Source organism: Oxyura jamaicensis, chromosome 12 (genome assembly GCF_011077185.1).
Source record: "Oxyura jamaicensis isolate SHBP4307 breed ruddy duck chromosome 12, BPBGC_Ojam_1.0, whole genome shotgun sequence".
Lineage (NCBI taxonomy): Eukaryota > Metazoa > Chordata > Aves > Anseriformes > Anatidae > Oxyura > Oxyura jamaicensis.
The window spans coordinates 3,677,115-3,696,271 of record NC_048904.1 but is presented as its reverse complement, the minus strand read 5'-3'; the positions used below and the strand labels follow the sequence as shown (position 1 = coordinate 3,696,271).

Below are 19,157 nucleotides of genomic sequence, written 5' to 3'. Positions count from 1 at the left end.
ACTTCAGGATCACACCTTAGGCAGGTACAAGAAAACATTAAACAAGAAGCGTAATATTGGAGCAGTGCTAAGAAACACTAGGATCAAATCTAACTGAAAAGCAAATAGTCTTTTTTTTTTCTTGTTTTTGTTGTTTTTGTTTTTTACAATGGATACCTTCAGAGTCATTAGAAAAGCACATTACAGGATGAGAATGCTCCTCATGCTACCTTTGCAGTTCTTCCCTTCCTGATTCTGATGATTCTCCTCTTATCCAATCCTCAGAGCGACATATAACGACCCAAAAAACAACCCCCCTCCCTACAGCTTTTCACCCTTCACCCAACCATGTCTGCTCCAGGTAGTCTGGAGTAAAATTTTAACTTTGGATAGCAACAACAGGCTTAGGAGCCTAACAGCCTTCCACCCACTCAAGTTTCTCTCCCTTGCTAGCTTCAGGCTCGTGAATGCCACTTTACAGAAAATCTGTTTCCTGGTATACCTGCTCGGCGTGTTGAAGTTTGGAAGATCCAACCAACATAGATCCTCCAGTTATTCTAGAGCCGCAGGCTGTGTCTGGAAAGGTGTCATCAGCAAAGTGCCCTTTGGGTAACGGTAACTTGGACACACACAGGCACGTTCACGTTTATCTGGCTGGAGTTACGGGGCCGTTCAATTACAAGTTCGTTTCTTTGGTGACAATTTTGTGCACAGCTTAGAGAAAAAATATTTTCATCAATTAGATACCAGAAGCACATAAATAATGATCTTGTACTTTTTCTAATGCTTAACATAAGACTTCGACAAACACAGGCAAACAGAATTAGAAGACAGATCCCAACAAAGTTCAGAAACGTCATCATTCACAGGCAGAGCACCTGCTGGAACGACATAAACGTGCTGGTTCTTCAGAATACTCAAAAAGCAAGGAAACAATAGTTCTGGATAATCTCTGTATAGTAACGTTCACAAAATGTCATGCTGATGTTTTCCCAGACTTGAAGCAAACTTCTAGGACTGTAAGCAGAAAAACCATCCTAATACAGATGACATTACAAGAAACAGCTCCCCCCCCATCTTCTGAACACCTGGGGGAGAAGAAATCGCATTAGTTTGTGCCCTACGTGCCACATGACCACATACAGTAACAAAACGCACAGTACACTTAAAGACTTATGGTACTGTTTATTTTACTTCAAAATAAATAGTGCATTTTATGTAGTGTTTACAGTTTGCAAGTGTTTCAAATACTGGACACAAGGAAGAGAGCTGTAGAAAAGCACGGAGAAAAGATTACCAAGCACTGATGATAAAAATTTACGGCTGTGCCATTTTGAGCAACTCAGACTTGATACGAACAAGAATCCTATGGCATCCATGCAAATGTCAGTCCCATACACACCAGTTAGAGAGGAGAGATGGACTATACAGATGTAGCACTGACTGCACACTTAGCGACCCCGAGCTTCTCTGTTATCTTGAAGATGGACTACTAGACCCCGAAGGTGGACAGCAGAACTGGTGCAGAACATTATCTTCCCTGCCAAGGAAGAGGGGGGGCAAAAAAGAAAAAAGACAGAGGAACAGAATCATAGGGAATAGCATTAGGAAAATGAAGATCAAGTTGTTTTTTGTTTGCTTTTAAATTCACAAACAGTGCAACTTGCTCGTAAGTACCACCTGGTAACCCCTTTAGTGTCAGAGACCGGACCTTCAAGGCAACCAATAACAGCCAAATGAGCACAGGCTAATACTTGACAGCTAAACTCTCAGGCAAAAGCTGTTTCAAAAGTTTTTTTTTTTTTTTTTTTTTTTTTTCCCATACGAAAAATGACATTAAGCAGTCATATACATACCCAGCCTACTGTGGCCTGGGGTCTTTACTTTTAACATATTAAAGAGAAACATTCCACAAGGCTTTTCACTGCCCATAGTTCACTGAAAATGCAGAATAGATGCATTCCCACTCTGCTGGTGATTTACACACAGAAGTACTGATGATTGATAGAGCTGCACTTGACCCTTCACCCCCCTTCTTTTCATGTCGAAAGAACTCTGTTTCCATGCAGAGTTGCCAGCATCATGAATGGTGCTACAAACCAGAAGGCACAAAGGCTATGAAAGCAGCAGTTTGGAATACCTACATCTGTAATGCTATAACGTGCTTTATGGCAGGTGGAGGAGGGGATGCCGGCTTAGCAGGAAGCTTGTACGAGGTCACTTCTTTACCAGTAACGCAACCACGAGTGATCATTTCCTTTAAACTAAATAACAAGCTAAAGGAGGAGGATGGAAAGAAACACAACAAAGGAAGAAAATGCAAGAAAATCCAAAACCAAATAGCAAATTCATGATATTCTGCCAACTCCTGGTTATTTTCAAACACTTTGCTGTGTACGAACACAATTCTCCCTTTTTACATCACTAGATCACGCAGGCATCAAGTAGAAAATTACAAGTATTACTATAATTTTGCCAGCTTTCTTTTGCCATAGGGTTTGAACACAGATGCCTTATCTAATCTGAACCTCTCATACTGACTTAGCACAGAGTATGAGATTTGGACAGTGTTTGGATCTGTTTTTCTTTGCTCATCTTGAAAACCAGGATAACCTAAAGCAAGATGCTGGCTGATCTGAGATATCTTACTTTCACTCCTTTGCTCAATGTGAAAAAATAATAGTAAGTATATATATATATATTGTCAAGCTTTTAAATCCCTGTATGTTGTAAAGAAGAAAGTGCTTATATGCTAAGTTATATAGCTAGGCAATTGTTATTCAGTTAGAAATAAGATTTCTATTCTTTTTTTTTGGCCTTTTTTTTTTTTTTGTAGAAAACTTCAATAAACAGTCATATCATCAGTAGAAAGGATTGTGAAGCATAGCTCCTGCAGCTACAGTTTTACCTGTGACTAATCATTGACTAGGAAACTACCCCAAGACTGAGGTGTCTGCTCTGTAGTGTGGGATATATTTATAGGTGCTATGTGAGAAATATTTGCTAGTTGTCTAAGCCTGGCATACATGTGCTCACCCATGGAAAAAGTAAACAGATCTGAAAAGAACCACATTTATCTGAAAAACTGGTATTTTTCAATTTCAGGAACCAAGCAGAGTTCCCAATTTTCCCTGATTGTGCCTAGTGTGCAAGAATTCCCACAGTGTTCTTAAAAAGGCAGAAAAACTAACCCTCTCTATTCAATAGAGGAGCATCTGCCAGCTAGACACCGTTGTATGTTAAGCTTCTGTGTCAGCCAGTTTGGGTAACAAAACAGCTACGATGCCTACCACTGGCCCAGGAAAAAAGAAATAGCACAATTATTCCTCCTGTCATCTTCAATACAGTGGTTTGTTGCACATATGCTAAGATTACCTGGTGAAACAAAGATTCCACATTAAAATTTCACATAAGCACAGAATTTTCAGAATAATGGCTTTACCTCCCAGAGGTGCTGATTAAACATTAAGCAGGTAGAGACTGCAAGAAAATGATGGGATTTCTTTGGTACTATAACATCCTTTGCATTATCTTTTTGTTTTCACAGGTATCACTGGGGAAAAAAAAGAAAAGAAAAATCTCTAGCTTCAAGATTTGAAAACGGCCTTTGGACATGATAAGGGCATCTAATTCAATATTAGAAAGATGGAAGGTAAAATGGATGGAGAAAGGAATGAGTGGCAGCCAACATTTCATGCAAAGCAGAACGAGGAAATCACAGAATTATGAATAAACACATCAGATCAAAAGATCCATAGTGGTAAGCAAATCCGTCTGCAGTTGTAGTTGCACATTCCCGCCTATCGCACAACTATTCAAAGAATACCGATACAAGTAAAACCTGACACTCCCAAGGATGAGCACTACTCGTATCTGCCTGTCTGGAGCTATTGCTACAACACTCGTCACAACAGTCTGGGGAGCTGACAGCTACAGTGATACTGGGGCTGTAAGCACTAACACCAATGAAACCAACCTGCCCACTCCTTCACCCCAGCTTCAGCGGAGCAGGAAGGACAGAGCACCTCATGGAGTTTGCAGCTTTGAACGAGGGTACGTTATTTTTAAGGCACTGGGAGGCAGGAAGAGAAAGGGAGTTAAGGAAGCCAAGCTACAGACATTACTGTTTTTTTGTTTGTTTGTTTGTTTTTGTTGTTTGTTTGTTTGTTTGTTTGTTTGTTTTCCAACTTCTAAACAAGAATAAATCAAAAGGAGCAAACAGGAGGCATATGGGCTAACTGGAACACAAACATAACTAACTAGCTCAAAGTACTTTAATCGCTTAGGCTTCCTATGATTTTTCTTACAATAGGAGAATGTAAGATAATTCATTTTATTTCTATCTATTTTGAACATTGTAAAATGAGCAAGCAAGGGATTACTGCAATAGCTGCAGTTATTAAAAATGCATTATTTCCCTATTAACAATTCAAAACAGATGCCAAAGATCATCTAGACTAGAAATAAAATTGCTGGAGTGAATAAAACATCCAGCAATTAGCTAACAGCAAATCAGAGATGCTCCAGATTTCACTGTAGTGCATTCATTAATTGCTTCTTTCAGAGCAAATTTAATTTTTAATTCAGGGCTACAAAATTAATCCCTCTGTGTATTTTCTAAATAAAGCCTCAAATCTGAAGTTAGAATGAAGCATCCATTTCTGTCTGCATTGTTTTCAATTATTTCTATTTATAAATTGATAAATGGGAAGACCAAAAGCTAAATTTAATACTATTAAATGTATGTGGAAATTAAGAGTCTAATTGTGCTAGCATTATAGTAGCTGATTTTCATTCACAGCACGAGGATTACTGTATTCAGGGCTTTTACAAAAATGTGCAAAATTTGTACTTGGCAAGTACAGATACAATGATGTCAGGTTGCAACTATCAGTTTGGATACATGAATAATGGCCTACATGGAGCAAGATATCAAAACGTTCAAGAAAGAACTGGTTTTCCCATCAACATTTCTATAGGAATGTCTCTAACACACCCTTAAAATTAGGGCATAATCTAAGGAGGAAAAAAATAAAAGCCTTATTAAAAAGCAAATGGGAATCTAATAATCTTGAGGCCTTGCTCCTCACTGAAGGAATACTTCAAGTTGCAGTTGTCTTACAACTGAACTACGGATTCGCTACCACCAAATAAAACTAAGAGCTCTGATGAGAGGAAAAAAATCATACAAACTGATGTTCCAGTGTAAAACAAAGGGATGGATCCAAGCATGCATGGTTAGACATAACTAAGACATGAAAGATTTAAATCAGAAGTATGCTTATGCATTTACAGATTTAGGATTCAGTGTTCGGTTTTGTGTTTCCTTATTACCAGTGCAAAGTGAGCTGATTTTTCGGCACCAGACTTAATTTTTTTGATACTAATAGTATTCATGAGCTGGCAATTATCACTAAGTTAATCACCAATAGCAAAAAGTAAATGTTCAAGGCATTTTTTTCATGACATGTATGCACAATTTAACAGTTCTCACATTTCTAGTAACTTCGGTTACCTGCCCTTTGATGCTTCTAAAGATGACTAAAACGCTCTGGCACTGACAATGGTTCGTATTAAGATGTGTAATTACTGCTGTCCACATGTAATCAAAGAGAACTTGGAAAACACCCAGTAAAGAGATCTATGTCAAATAAAGCATTACTGGCTGGAAACCACATATTTCTGATATATGTAGGGCAGCCTCTGCTCAGCATTTATAGTTAAAAATCCCTTACTTCCATTCAAATCAAAACGCAATGCTGAGCCTTTTCCAGGTCCATGCCTTTGACCCTGAGCACTACATACATGGCTATTCTGTCATGAAATGCCTGGGGGCGGGAGAAGAAAAAAGTGTTGCTCATAAGAAGAATATCCTACATAAACTATGTGAGAATTTCCATGCCTTGATATGTTAGTTATGTGAGAACTAAACCTACAATTAGCTTCTTTCTACCTTTCGAAGTGTCTAGGGGATGTGCCTCTTAAAGCACATGAAAGCCATTGTACTGCATCATTCCATAGTGCCTGAGAGAACAAATAGAACTATCCTACGAGATGTTAAAAATTAGTTTGATGTTTTCCTAATACTCAATTCTTTTTTCTTCCCCTTTTTTTTTTAAAAAAAAAAATTACCTTAAACTGCTATTCCTTTTCTTCTGTCAAATCATAACGTTAGATGTCTCTTCAAAAATATCAAGTGTGTGGACCATATCTACTCTTACCTGTACTCTGAGTGTGTGGCAGGGACAGCTAGCTGGGTATGGTACAATGGAGCTGGACAGCAAAACTGGTGCAGAGTATTTAAAGACCTACGACACAAGGAAAAACACAAAGTCAAAACACCAAGTGTTTAGAAAGGGGCTTTTTAGGGAAAAGCAGGTGCTAGCAGGTATAATGAAATTTGAAATGCAGCTGTCAATTCTGAATCCCAGGAAATGAGGAGGGAAATAGTCCCCTAGTTTAATATACACATCAAAAATGACAGTGGTGAACTCTTGCTATGAAGAATCAAAGTTTTGTCGCAACATAGAAATAAAATGCCAATTTAAGACTTTGCTTTTGCCTTTCTGTGTGGAACAGAGGCAAAAGAAAAATACTGAGGGTTAAAATTCCTATGGAACTGGAACTTCAGACTTGGATGTTACTCTGCACCAGTCATGCTGTTTGTTCATGGCATTTCAAACACAGTGCTTAAACACGAGGAGGCACAATGGGATGAATAAGGACATAAGCTTTCTTCAGGCCCAGTAATTATACACAGGCTGCAATACGCCACTTACAAATTTGGAAGAATCTAAGCTTCACCCAAATTTTAAGCAATATTCTGAAATGTGCAATACAAATTTAATTGATGTCATTTGTTTGAAACATGAAGAGAAAAAAAAAAAGTTTTACAACGCAAAAAGATATCCTGCAGTCCAGATAATGTTTGTATTGTTAAAAACACACAGGAGGAGCATAACGATGAGGTACTGCATCTGAAGTAAAGCTTAGACAATCTTTAAGCAACATAGAGTACACTTAGCACATTTGATGTTTTTGCCCAGAAACGTTAAAGATTTAGCACAATATGGCACCCATGATAAAACCACCTAACCAAATTTCATAAAACATATCATTCCTCTAAGAAATCATAAAATTTAAACCAATATTTCCTAATCTGGCAGTGCGTACACATGGAAGAAACAGCCATTAAACTGAAAATCCTCATTTAACTGAAAAGAACCCAAGCTGACTATTTAATAGACGGTGTATGTATGTACACACACACATTTTTGCTTGGCATCCTGACAAATGATTCAAGAGACTGATTTTGATTCTTCTGGATCCCTGAGGCTTAAAGCAAATCCTATGAGGTCACCCTCTCATAGGACCAAACAGAGTGGTTATGCAAAAAACGTCGGCCCTTCTGAGAAATGCGTTGGTTACTAATCCTCAAAAAAAAAAAAAAAGGAACCCCACAGGGTCAACCTGTTCTGATTTCTGTTGCCAACCGTGTGTCAGCAACTGCACAGCCACGATGAGTGGGATTTTCTGTTTAAAGATGGCAACTGATGGTAACACCCATGAAGTACCTGAGCTTTTGGAAAGCCAATCACAACCACAGTCATCAGGCGGATTGCCATCATGGGACGTACCCTGCTAATGCGTCCCAGAGCAAACTGAACGGGGACACCTTTGGGCCCCTTAGAAAGAAGACCAGAATGATTCTACAGGAAGATGGATAATGTTACCAAAAACATGATGGGCCATGATAAAAGCAGTTAGAAGATGTAAAAGCAGTATTTTCTGACACGAGAAACACGATATTCACACAAGCTGCTCCACACAATTGACGGAACCAGGGTAGTAAGTGTACATTGCATGACAAAGTCTCACATTGGGTAGGGAAAGGGATCACACTGATGAAATCTCTGCATCCTTTGTGAATACCTAAGTTTGCCAGTAGAAGGAAAAGGAAATTAGCTTGAGGCTGTCCCAGGCCTCCCTTACTCCCACCCTTTTTCTCCTATACAAGTTTTTCTATTCTCATTAACAGCATTTTCTTCTTCAGAGAATAAACCAGTAAACTAATGAATGAATGTCCCTGGATTTACTTGTGCACAACAAAATATTTGAACAGAGTTTGCTCCTTGCTACCCCCATAAGCTTCTGCCCATGAGGTTCCAGAAGTGTGTCCTCCTCTGACCTTCCCATGTTCCAAAAATACCAAAACACCACAAGTCCTCTCAGCACTTTCAGCCTCCTCCTCTGCAGTTACGGTTAATACTCACCTATTGCACAAGACTGGTTAGGAGCCCAACTGCTTTGAGTTTCTTTTCGAAGGTGCAGTAGAAATGCAAAAGTCCAGTCACCTTGATAGCAAATAAGAAGCACTAAAGGTTTGTCAGGTAGCAACTACACTGGCACTCGAGTGTCTTACAGGTGCAGGTATGGAACAGACACAACAGATGACAAACTGTTCAACTGCAGACTTGTAATTACGTTACCACATATTGCCGGGTTCAGCAAGAACATTCCAGATGTTAAAGACATATGCTCAATCTGTAAAGCTACATTTCAGCCCCTTGCTGCTCAGAGACACTGGGCTCTTTATCCAAGTAGTTACAGCAGCAGACGTGAGGTTTGGACTCTGCTCCAAACTTCAAAATGCAGGGATATCTTGACCAAGTGTTTTGGTTCCTCCAGGTCCCACTGACTGATGCCCAATCAGCCTGACGACAGATGGTGCTCAGGCTTACAGCCCCGTCAGCAAACTGATTTTACCCAAAGCAAATCCACCCTCTACTGGCACAATGTAAGATCAGTATGTGGCATTTTGTACAGTAGTTGCACACTAAAGCAATACTTCCATTTATTTCCTCCTCTGAATTATATCAGGAAAAGTTCAAGATTAAAGTTACTTTAAAAAAACAAACAAACAAACAAACAAACAAAAACAACAAAAGAACTTGTAAGATATTTCAATTGGCCTTCAACACAAGTTTGCACTCCAAATAGAATTGCTTTAAGGATTTAAGTCATAACACCTAAAGACATCATATGAAATATATTTAAATTAGGAGCGGAGATCACCTCCTCTGTTTACAGTGTCATACTTGGCCCTGCTCATGCTTTGCATCTTGAGACAATGGTACTTCACATTAAAACGGATACTTCAGAACTGACACAAGACAAATGACTAAATTGATGAATGCTGCTTCTGGGAAATTCAGCTTCTAAAGCACGGCAAAGCTTCCACAGGATGTTGTGGTAATTTCCCACCTCCGGGCAAAGTTTTTTCCAGCTCCCCCCAGGTACTCATGGACAGGTCTGATAAATTTTTATATATTTATGTTGCTAAATTCTTTGAGTACAGACTACTAATACAGTCAAAACAAAACTAAATCCAAAATAAATTCTATGATAAAACCTCGAAATCACATCTCCCCTGGGAGGCCAGCATTAAGCAAGTCCAAGCTGCACCATTAGCATGCTGACCCCCAGTAGGTTTAACTGTTCCTTTACCTTCTATATAAATTCCCATACTTGCCATTAGAAACCACTCATTGTAACGTTACTTTTGTATTCATCAGCAGAACAAAAAAGCCCTTTGTTTTTATTATTTTGGGACTAGGGTCTTGCTTAGAAGTACAAATAAGAAGAACTAGATTATCACGTAAAGCTAAAACCACAAGCCAACATTTGCTCATTTTCTCCTACAATCCCCAACAGGCCTCCTAAACTCAGTAGACATATTTCTCAATACTGGTTTTAAAACGACCCGGGAACCCAGCTATTAACTTCTAATTACTTCTGCTTTAACGGGCTATTCTCTGTTTCCCCACCGTGCCCTCAGCAGGCTGCTAGCTGTCGTCCCGCTGCCGTCGTGGCGAGCACTGCACCCACCCAGCGAAATGCCGAGAGCCTGTGCAAGGCTTGTCCTCCAAACCGAACGGCACACGGTGCTTGGTGCAGGGTGTGACATCCAACCCCTTTTGTGCTGCCAGTGCTTAATTTTAACCGTATATAAGTCTGCCAGTAGTTTGATGGAATTATTAAACCGTTACTTTCTTAGAACTTCTTCCTGACAAGACTACCAGCTTTCAAACAGAAGGGACGGTTGTCTCATGGCTGCTTAGGAAAGCTGTATTAGCGCAGGCCTGCATCAGAAGAAATGATGTCTTTGTAACGCTGCTGACGGGACCAGCAGGTGCGTCAGTTCACCTTCACTACCACATTTTTCCGTAGCCCTCTTTCTACATACACTGTTCCTCTTCTTCGTACGAAGCAACAATCTGTCACCTCCACCTGCCAGTATTCTCCCTTTTCTCCTGGTACATGTTCCATCAGGTACCGTGTTCTAGTGAGTAAGTACAAGTGCCACCAAAAATGTGCACCAGAACGGCCTCCTGAAACTGCCCAAGCCAGGCTGTGTACCTGGTGCTAGGGGACAAAGATCCATTGTCCAACAGACTTGTAAATAGCACAAGTGGTAGACGAGTTCATCTGCTATATAAGCCCGTTCACTTCATTGGCATCTGAGGTAGCTCAGAGTGATTTATTTGAATGGATTCATGCCTACAAGCTAATAAAATGAACACGTGCATTTTAATCGTATTTTAACCCGATGAAGAATAACATAATTGTACAAGTTGCTGGTTTTCTTTCTCATCTCAATCCAGAGCTATGGCTACAGCTGAGATTAGAAAAGACCAGAAGTAAACAAGTAAAGTCTGTCCTGTTCTTATTTAATAAACCTAATCATTTATTTAGAGACAAATAAAATTTGAAATAAAAACAAACTGACTTCCATAAAGGTGGCCAACAATAAAAATCACAGCAATACAGGCTTATATCGACTCCAGATAAAATTTTGATAATGGATGTGGTTAATCACACAAGAAAGGCTTTCAATGCGTTAACTGCACCCACGAGACAATTCAGAAATTCATCACAGAAGATGAAATGGCAGAGAGCTTTATACGGCAACTCATACAAACTCCTCAAGCTAAGTTTGACTGTAGTTGTCTGCAGACACATCCAGTGAGATGTGACCTAGCAGGCGACCCATTTACATTCACCAGGACAACTTCCTACTGTTCTGACATCAGAAGTATTCCTCTTACTCCTCAGATTTTCAGCCCAAATACACAGGACATTATGATTTTGGCTTTTGAAGTAGCACTGTCAATTTTTTTTTAATTTGTCCTATTTTATGTCCAGCAATTTGTGGTCAAGTATGTCAAGGAGAGGCAGTGGTGGCCCATGGAAAACACTATGCTTTTTTTACAGTGTTCTTATTAATTGCAGTCTTATACACAATTTATTGAAAAGCAACTACAAGAAATTAAATGTTATTATTGCTTTTACAGTCGCATATGTAAAAAAGACCTTCGAGCTTATATGGCAAAGATCTTCACACACTATAAAAGATTACAACTAATATATTTTCCAGAATGCTATTCCTATCATTTCCTTCCAACATGATAGCTTTCTGCACACAGCTTGGGCGCCATATCACAGGAAGGTAACAACACACATCATGTCCAGTAAACATCAATCAAATTACCTGTCAGAACAGCCTGACTCGGAGGACAAATAGAAGAAGCACCCAGACATCACAAAGTAGCACAACCACATGTTCTAGACCTGCAACGTTGGCATCTCCCTCCTTCCCTCTATCTCCCCCCTCACCACGCAGTGGTCATGTAACCGAATTGAGCACATACAGGCTAAAGTACAGACACTGAATTTTGTTCCATAATAAATAAAATTCAGTCATCATCACAATGATGACGATGAACAAGTCAGCATTTGTACATGTTGCAATACAAATGCAAACTGGTATGTTTGTGTTTGGAAAAATACTACCCTTTATATATTTCCGATTTACGTGCCCATAGATGGATTTTAATAATAAAATAAAAATAAGGTAGGCTTTCACTGACCTCTCCTCCATCAAAAGGGCTTTTAAATAATCATCTCCTCTTGGGAGAACAAGACCAGTACCATCACAACATACTAAAGAAGACACATCTGTTATTTTTGCCCCATCCTATGGCACAATGCCTATTAACATTACATAAAAAAATATTATTATAAACTTGTTTTTGTGAAATTGAAGTATTAGCCTATATAAATAGCCAAAAGATGATTCCTTTACATCGTGGCCAACACACAGTTTGTAGGCAGCCTCCAATAGTGGGTTAACTGTAACTAGGGTGCATTTAATTAAGATTGTTAATATGCAGACACATAATTAGCATCATTATTTCCCTTTTGATTAAGTTGTAATGCAAAATACCTATTCTGAAGGGTGATGTACAGAAATTCACAGTACAAATAAAATGTACTTGTATCATTTTTGCTTACTACTCAGTTTTTAAATTTGTAGAAAAAATATACAGTTCAAAACCTGAAATAGAGTAGAGACAAAGTTGCATAGGATATAAGGAAATAAACATTTAAAAATAAATCAGAAAATTGGTAGATTCACTGCATCTTTTCTACATTTCTTACTTCATTAAAATAGGTCCCAGAATTTCTCAAGAAACTGCAAGTCACATTAGAGAATACAGCCACATTTATAATTTCACAGAGCGTTAATCATAGTAAAACCACATCTAAAAAGTGGCACCTATACATATTGGATTTCATGCTCATGGAAAAGGAAGAATAGTAATGTGCAAAGAATGAAATTAAACAGACACACCATAAGAAATTTACAGCAATGGAAATCCTATTACTTAAAACAATGGTACGATGACATATGCTCTACTCAGTGCAGCATCTGAAAAAGCAACGCTTTGCTGATCCTAGTAGTTTGACATCGCTGCTGTTCTAAAAAAAGCAATCCAGGCTTTTTGTTTTTCCCCTCCGTTTTATATTTCAAATGTAAAATGTAAGAAAGATGTGTGTTAAAATGTAAAAGTCCTTAGTGTGTATATTATTAGAATGTCAACAGACTTAAAGTATTTAAATTTCCATCTCCAAACTAACTCAAGCATTAACGAGCTTGTGTCTCCAACTACTTAACATATGTTATTACAGTTTGGAACTGATCAGTTTTAAAGAGTATGGAGAATTTGTGTGTATACAACCCCTCCCTTCCCCATACATATTCTACAGAGTTGGCTCTAGAAGAGCCCTAGGCTTACATTTTTCTTCTTTTCAACTATCAGCATTTACTTTCTTCTCATTCTTAAAGATGAGTCAAAATTCAGAATAAGAGAAGTCATAGTTCATGTCTTGTTTTCTACAGCATTGTGCTGAGGCAGGTGAAAGATATCAAAAACGTAAGCAGTAATATAGGAAAATACGGCACAAAATGGTTCTACGAATAAGACTGCATCGTCACTGTTAAAGAAAGTAACCTACAGAGATGAGATATTCTTTAACACTGCATGATAAGCACTGTAAGAAATTCTGTCCCCTACTGAGTTACAAAATCTTGGAATCACAGCACTCAAAGAAAAATGGAGTCTAACACGAATGATTTCTCCCTTGTATAAACATAAGGCATTATTTCAAAGCTGATCCATATATACCTTGAAGACTACAACCTGTTTTCCAAACGTACTTTTCTTGTTTGAACTTCCTATGTATAGTTCCAAGTTTTCTCTCATTTTCAAGCATTTCAACTTAACCATTCATACAGTCTCTGTAAAACAAAAGGCTCAAGAAAACTTAAGAACAGATTTCAATACTCTCGATTCTTATTACAAGCAGTTTACTCTTGAATGGTTGAACTTACTATGTCTGCATGTGGACAGTGCTACTGAGCATGAGCTAGATTTACTCGATTAGGACCCTCATGGGCACTATTAAAATAATTGACAACACCTACAGACCACAACTGCATCTCCTTAATGTAAGATCCTTGAGCAAAAATAAAGGCAGAGGATTTTCAACCAGAGTTCAGAAATGCAAATACCAGGTACAGCCATTTCAAAACACTGGATTAGAAGGGAACCACTGATGGAAGTGAGGGTGGGTGGTAGAGGACAACGTAACTGCACACTTGTGTGTATTTTGTTCTGATTTTTATCTCAAGTGGAACAACATTGCACTACACTTTAAGAGAAAGATCAGAGTAAGGGCCATGTGGAACCACCAGAATTCAGCCGAATAAAACTGCCCAGTGTGCTTGCTGTACGTAGCCATGCTGATGCCACAAATGGTATGCAAACTTTAGCATTGCCCTTCCTCTGGCTACAAGTGGATAAGTGCTTAGCCATTCTGCCAAACGTGACAACTCATGTGAAGAGCTGCTGTGCTGCATTCAGTGAACAGATACTAAACTCCTGCTGTGATGACTGTAATGTTTGAGAAACTGTTCAAGTAAATAATAAACAATTAATGCATCTTTAGGATATGAGCAAGCATATATCCCACAATAAAAACACATCGATATTTTGCTTTATTGATGTTATATTGCTTTAAGACTGTAGTCCATTTCTTTCTGTAAGTATTCATGCATTTAAAAGACAGATTATACTTTAATATGACAAAGCATTCAAACAAAATGGAAGAGATTCTTGACTCATCATAGACAGAATACCTAGCATCCTACATTGCTTTTATGCAAACTGCTTTTTTCTTTTTAATTATTTTCTTTTCTTCTGCTTAATATTGGCTTATTCACTTTCATTAGGTTAAATCTTTAAATACTCACATGCATAAACACAACCATCATCTGTGCATTTCTAATACAGAAATCATTCATCTCCCAAAAAGGTAACACCCTAAAAATGGTTCGTGGAAAGAAACCTACCAAACAATAAACTGATCACTACTCCCACTTCTGGAATCCTCAACACAGATATCAGAGACGTGATGACAGATGAAGAAGGAAAAGGTACTCACAAATAACACCTTCTGCAAGCCATCCTTGAATGTGTTGTGGATTTGGTACTTATATTTTCTTTCAAGCAGTCTGAGGTAGAAAAGATTTCTTAAGAAAAAAAAAAGAATCACATTCACAGCTTTTACGTGCTCATTCAAGATCAGCCACAGAGGAACATCACAGATAAGTAAGCTGGTGATGTAACCAGCATCAAACACTGCATCAGATAAACCCAAAGGCTCTACAGGGTTATATTTTGCGAAGCCAAAAGGTTTTTCCCAGAGAGGAGGTTTAACAAGCATAAACCAGCCACATTGTTTTCACAATCCTTGTGGGCTTGCTTTCTGCTTCCAGAAAAAGTCTCAAATGTATATTTATTATTAAACTTCATCCCCAAGAAAAAATAATATGCTTTCTCATTTGATATTTAGACGGGAATTTAAAAGCACCAAATGGTGCATTTTTGAATGCACCGTCTGTATACGAACACTGTAGTACAGTCCAAACCAAGAAAAGGCCATTGGTCCTTTTATCTCCATGGTAACAGCAGCATCTGTGAAGACAAACCGTATTCCCTCTTCACTGCAAAGTCAATTTATAGTCACATACTATGACATAAACCGATAAGACAGCAAAGCTAATCAGCAGTGAGGAGAAACAGGAACCTAAACACGAGATTAAGCGCCTGCTCAAGAGAATGTTCTGCGCATAGCGTTTCTCATGTGCAAATTGCAAATTACAAAATGAATAACTAAATCAAGCTGATCCTTTGAGCCGACCCAAGCTGGGATTTTGTAAACTTACTAGTTCAGCTAACAAGGATAGTTGCTGAATATTTTATAAAATTAGCTTCATGTTTAAATCCAGTTTTACCATATTTAATAGGATGACAATTAGCAAAGTAGTTGTTTGCAAAAATCACCAAACTATTACTTAAATATGACCTTTTCCTTCAATATTTCCTTAAAAAACTCAGCATTAATAGCAATGGCAGAGTGAGAAGTTTCATAGCTGCAAGATACCGCCCTCCCATTGCCTTTCCCTCTCTTTTAAGCACCATCAATGGTGCAAGGACTTCAGCAGCATCGTTCCTGTGTGCTAACCACTAACAGTCTCTACTTCTGGGTAAATGACCAGGCTTGATGGGTCACAACCTTGGTTTTATTTAATTCCTGTCCATGGTAGTTCTTTGTTCAGAAATAAAAATTAAGAAGTTCCCTTTTCCTCCCCTTGCTTCCTGCCCCACTCCAAAGCTCAGTGCTAAGGCCTTACATTATCAACATAGCCAAGCTTCCTCCCTTGCTTCATGAATCAATATAATGACCATCTGCTCATATTATTAAGTTAAATATATACCAGAACACACTGATGAGGGCAGCTCATTTGCCATGGTCAAGTGATCAGTTCATAGCCGTTCCACAGCCAGTTGTAATACTGCCAGAGTCAGAGAGAGCAGGTGGTCAGCCAAATGCTACTTGTCACAGCATTACCTATGAAGTTCCCCAGGCTAAAGAGAAGCATGAACTGTCAGAGATGCTGCTAAATTATGTAACTTTGGGAAAAAAACAGCAGTAAGAAAAAGGTAAGGCATGATATTTTCTGATGATCTTTATTTAAAACTGATTTGCAAAGGACTGTCTTTTGTTAAAACCACCCCAAGTTGCTCCCCTTTGGTCAGTCATCTGCCTAAAGCTGAGCAATTAGCTTCTAACCTCTCCCCCACCCCCACTTATCTGCCACACAACTTCCTGCTACTCTGGAAACCAACAGAAAAAACTTATTGAACAGATATGCATTTAGTTTTACCTAATCATCTTACCCCTTCCACCACTACAAAATAAATTTTATGACCATTTATAGAATTTTCAGGGAAGCCACAGCCCGAGTCATCCCCATCTACTAGAGCTACATCAGGGCAATAGGAAACCACAACCATCTAACTGAGAGAGGAGTCCCAAAGTTCTCCATTTCCCCCCAGAATTAGCCCATAATGCTTGGATACTGCATCAACAGGTACTTAAGCCGTATTCATTTTCAGAAAGCTACATCTGTCTAAACATACACCTGACGTGACACTGCCCCACGCAGCAGAAAGCGTACTATACAGTTTTGTCTAATGTGGCAATTCCTAAACAGATTTATTTATAAAGCTCACAAAACCTTCACTGTGAGGTTGATCCTGAAACTCTAATGCAGGCTCATGGCTTGGACCAGGCTCCCTAGCAAAATGTCCCCGTCCCATGTTGTAAGCCTGATTTAAAGCATCCATGCCTCGAACATGTACAACACTGCAAAACTGTAACATGATTGCTTGGTATCAGCTAATTTTGCAAGCTAAACACCTTTTCCACAAATTCACAGAATCAAGTGTTTTTTTCTGTTGCACTGAAGACAGCCGAAAGGTATCTTTCCATTTTCCAGAGAAGCCTTTCCATGATTTAAATGCTACCTCATTTTTAATAGATAGTAAATACAAAGCACCGAAGAAATTCTAAAAGGTGCACATGCACTGTGAAATTGCACATCACAGCCAAAACCTTCTAACAGCAATCAATACATCACAAAGATAAATGCCTGATAAGAAAATAAAGCCTTTCCATAAAAAGTCCCATAAAATGGCTTTCCAACCTACTCTAAATTCAAGCAGCTTAATCACCACTGCTCTATAAGGTAGAGGATATACAAACAGTCTCGTCAGCTTGGTCTGATTCTTCTGTTTTCAAATCTAGTTTCTGCAGATGTCCAGCAGCACAGTGCACAGACTGAATGAAAAATGAAGAAGAAATTATTCAGGTATTCAGAAAGGTGTTAAATGGATGATAATCATTTCAGGAGGAAACACTTCGGTCCCGTAACTAAACCAGGTTCTGTGTAACAGTTAATCACTTAATCTAGCTTTTCAAAAGTCCAGTTTTCAGGAGTAAGAAAAACAAGACTGAAAAGCCAAATCAATAAGCAAAAATAAATTGTACAAGATGCATTATCTGGATTCCACAAATGCTAATGCTACAGAAAGGCTCTCAGCTGCTGCATGCATGTTGAATTCTGTACCCACACATCTTTACACGTGATTTCTACTGCTTCTTCACTGAGGTTTCCTACAACAGTTTTAGTAACAAGCTTCCCCAGAAGCAGTAACTGAGTTTTCAGAATGCTTTCTTCACATATGAAAGATGCATTCATAATATAAGAGCTATTCCTTCCCATTCTGTAATGAGTATCATGGAAATTTTAATTTTAGACAAGACAATAGTAATCAATTTTTTGTTATGCACAGCATTTTGTCTTGTGTTTGGTTCAAGTTTTCCGTCTGAAGTGTTCAGAAAAAGATAACTGAAACAAGACCATCTGTTTCTAAACCCATCTGAGCCTCTACCATGTTATTCAAGGTAACAGACCAACTTGCATAGTATATGTTAAGAGTATGCTCAGGTTGCTGTTTGAGGTCATATATCTTTAGTCCATTGCCTTCATCAGTTCTCTCCTGGTCATACAAAGTTGTCCTGAAGTGTAAACATGTGGTAAATCCTGCCCATGTTTGTATTTTAGCAGAAGAAATTAAAATGTTTTAACTATTGATTGAATACTATGAAATAAAGTTAGTAACTGTACCAACTATCTACCCTATGCTCTTAACTTCAAAAAGAGTCTTTTCATATATACATATATATATATATATATATATATGAAAAATATAGTAAGTAGGACAGGTTTGGGACATGAAGGTTACAGTTTTTCCTGATGCTATGAAGTCCACTCAGCAAGATACTTGGTACAGTACATTATTCAGCACCAGTCCGTGGAAAGTCCTAGATATAAGATGCCCAAACCATTATCATAACAAGTTTGCATTCAAAGTATTACATACCAAGAAAGACTCTGAAAAGACACTGAAATTGGGAAGAACGGGTTTCATCAGGGGCTGCACGGGTTTCATCAGGGGCTGCACGTTACAGTAAGCATTCAGTTCTACTAATTCCTACCAACATTATTAATCTGTGTATGCAGCCAGTGAAGCATTTCCAAAAATCAGCTCTCTCTGCTCAGATTTCTGTTCCTTTCATTACAGCAAGGAATAAACAAATCACCTGAACAAAGTCAAACAGCAGTATACATGATAACCTCTGTGGGGTCACCACAACTTATGCACCGCATGAGCTGTAATTCATACACTAGATGACATTTACAAATCAAAATGACCCTCTACTAATTGCTGGGTTGTTTGTTTTAAATGAAGGCCAAAAATCATCTTGAATGATTTGGGATATACTACCAGGCACAGCTATTTGCTATCACTTATTGTTTTCTCATGCTTATTATTTACATGTTGGTCTCTGCATGATTAAGATAC

The 19,157-nt window shown here is 38.4% G+C and overlaps 1 protein-coding gene across 11 annotated transcripts in view; it reads right to left on the bottom strand.

The window, feature by feature from the left end:
• IQSEC1 (IQ motif and Sec7 domain ArfGEF 1) overlaps nucleotides 1-19,157 on the bottom strand; it is a 336,457-nt gene that overhangs the window by 173,995 nt on the left and 143,305 nt on the right. For 6 of the 11 annotated variants that reach the window (XM_035337514.1, XM_035337515.1, XM_035337505.1 and 3 more), the window contains one exon: nucleotides 6,201-6,287. The exons of 4 other annotated variants lie outside the window; for them this stretch is intronic. In XM_035337514.1, the coding sequence (XP_035193405.1) occupies nucleotides 6,201-6,287 (87 nt within the window). Of the gene's footprint in view, nucleotides 1-6,200; nucleotides 6,288-14,826; nucleotides 14,988-19,157 lie in introns of those variants that run through there. One more of the 11 variants, XM_035337513.1, reaches the window with a different exon arrangement.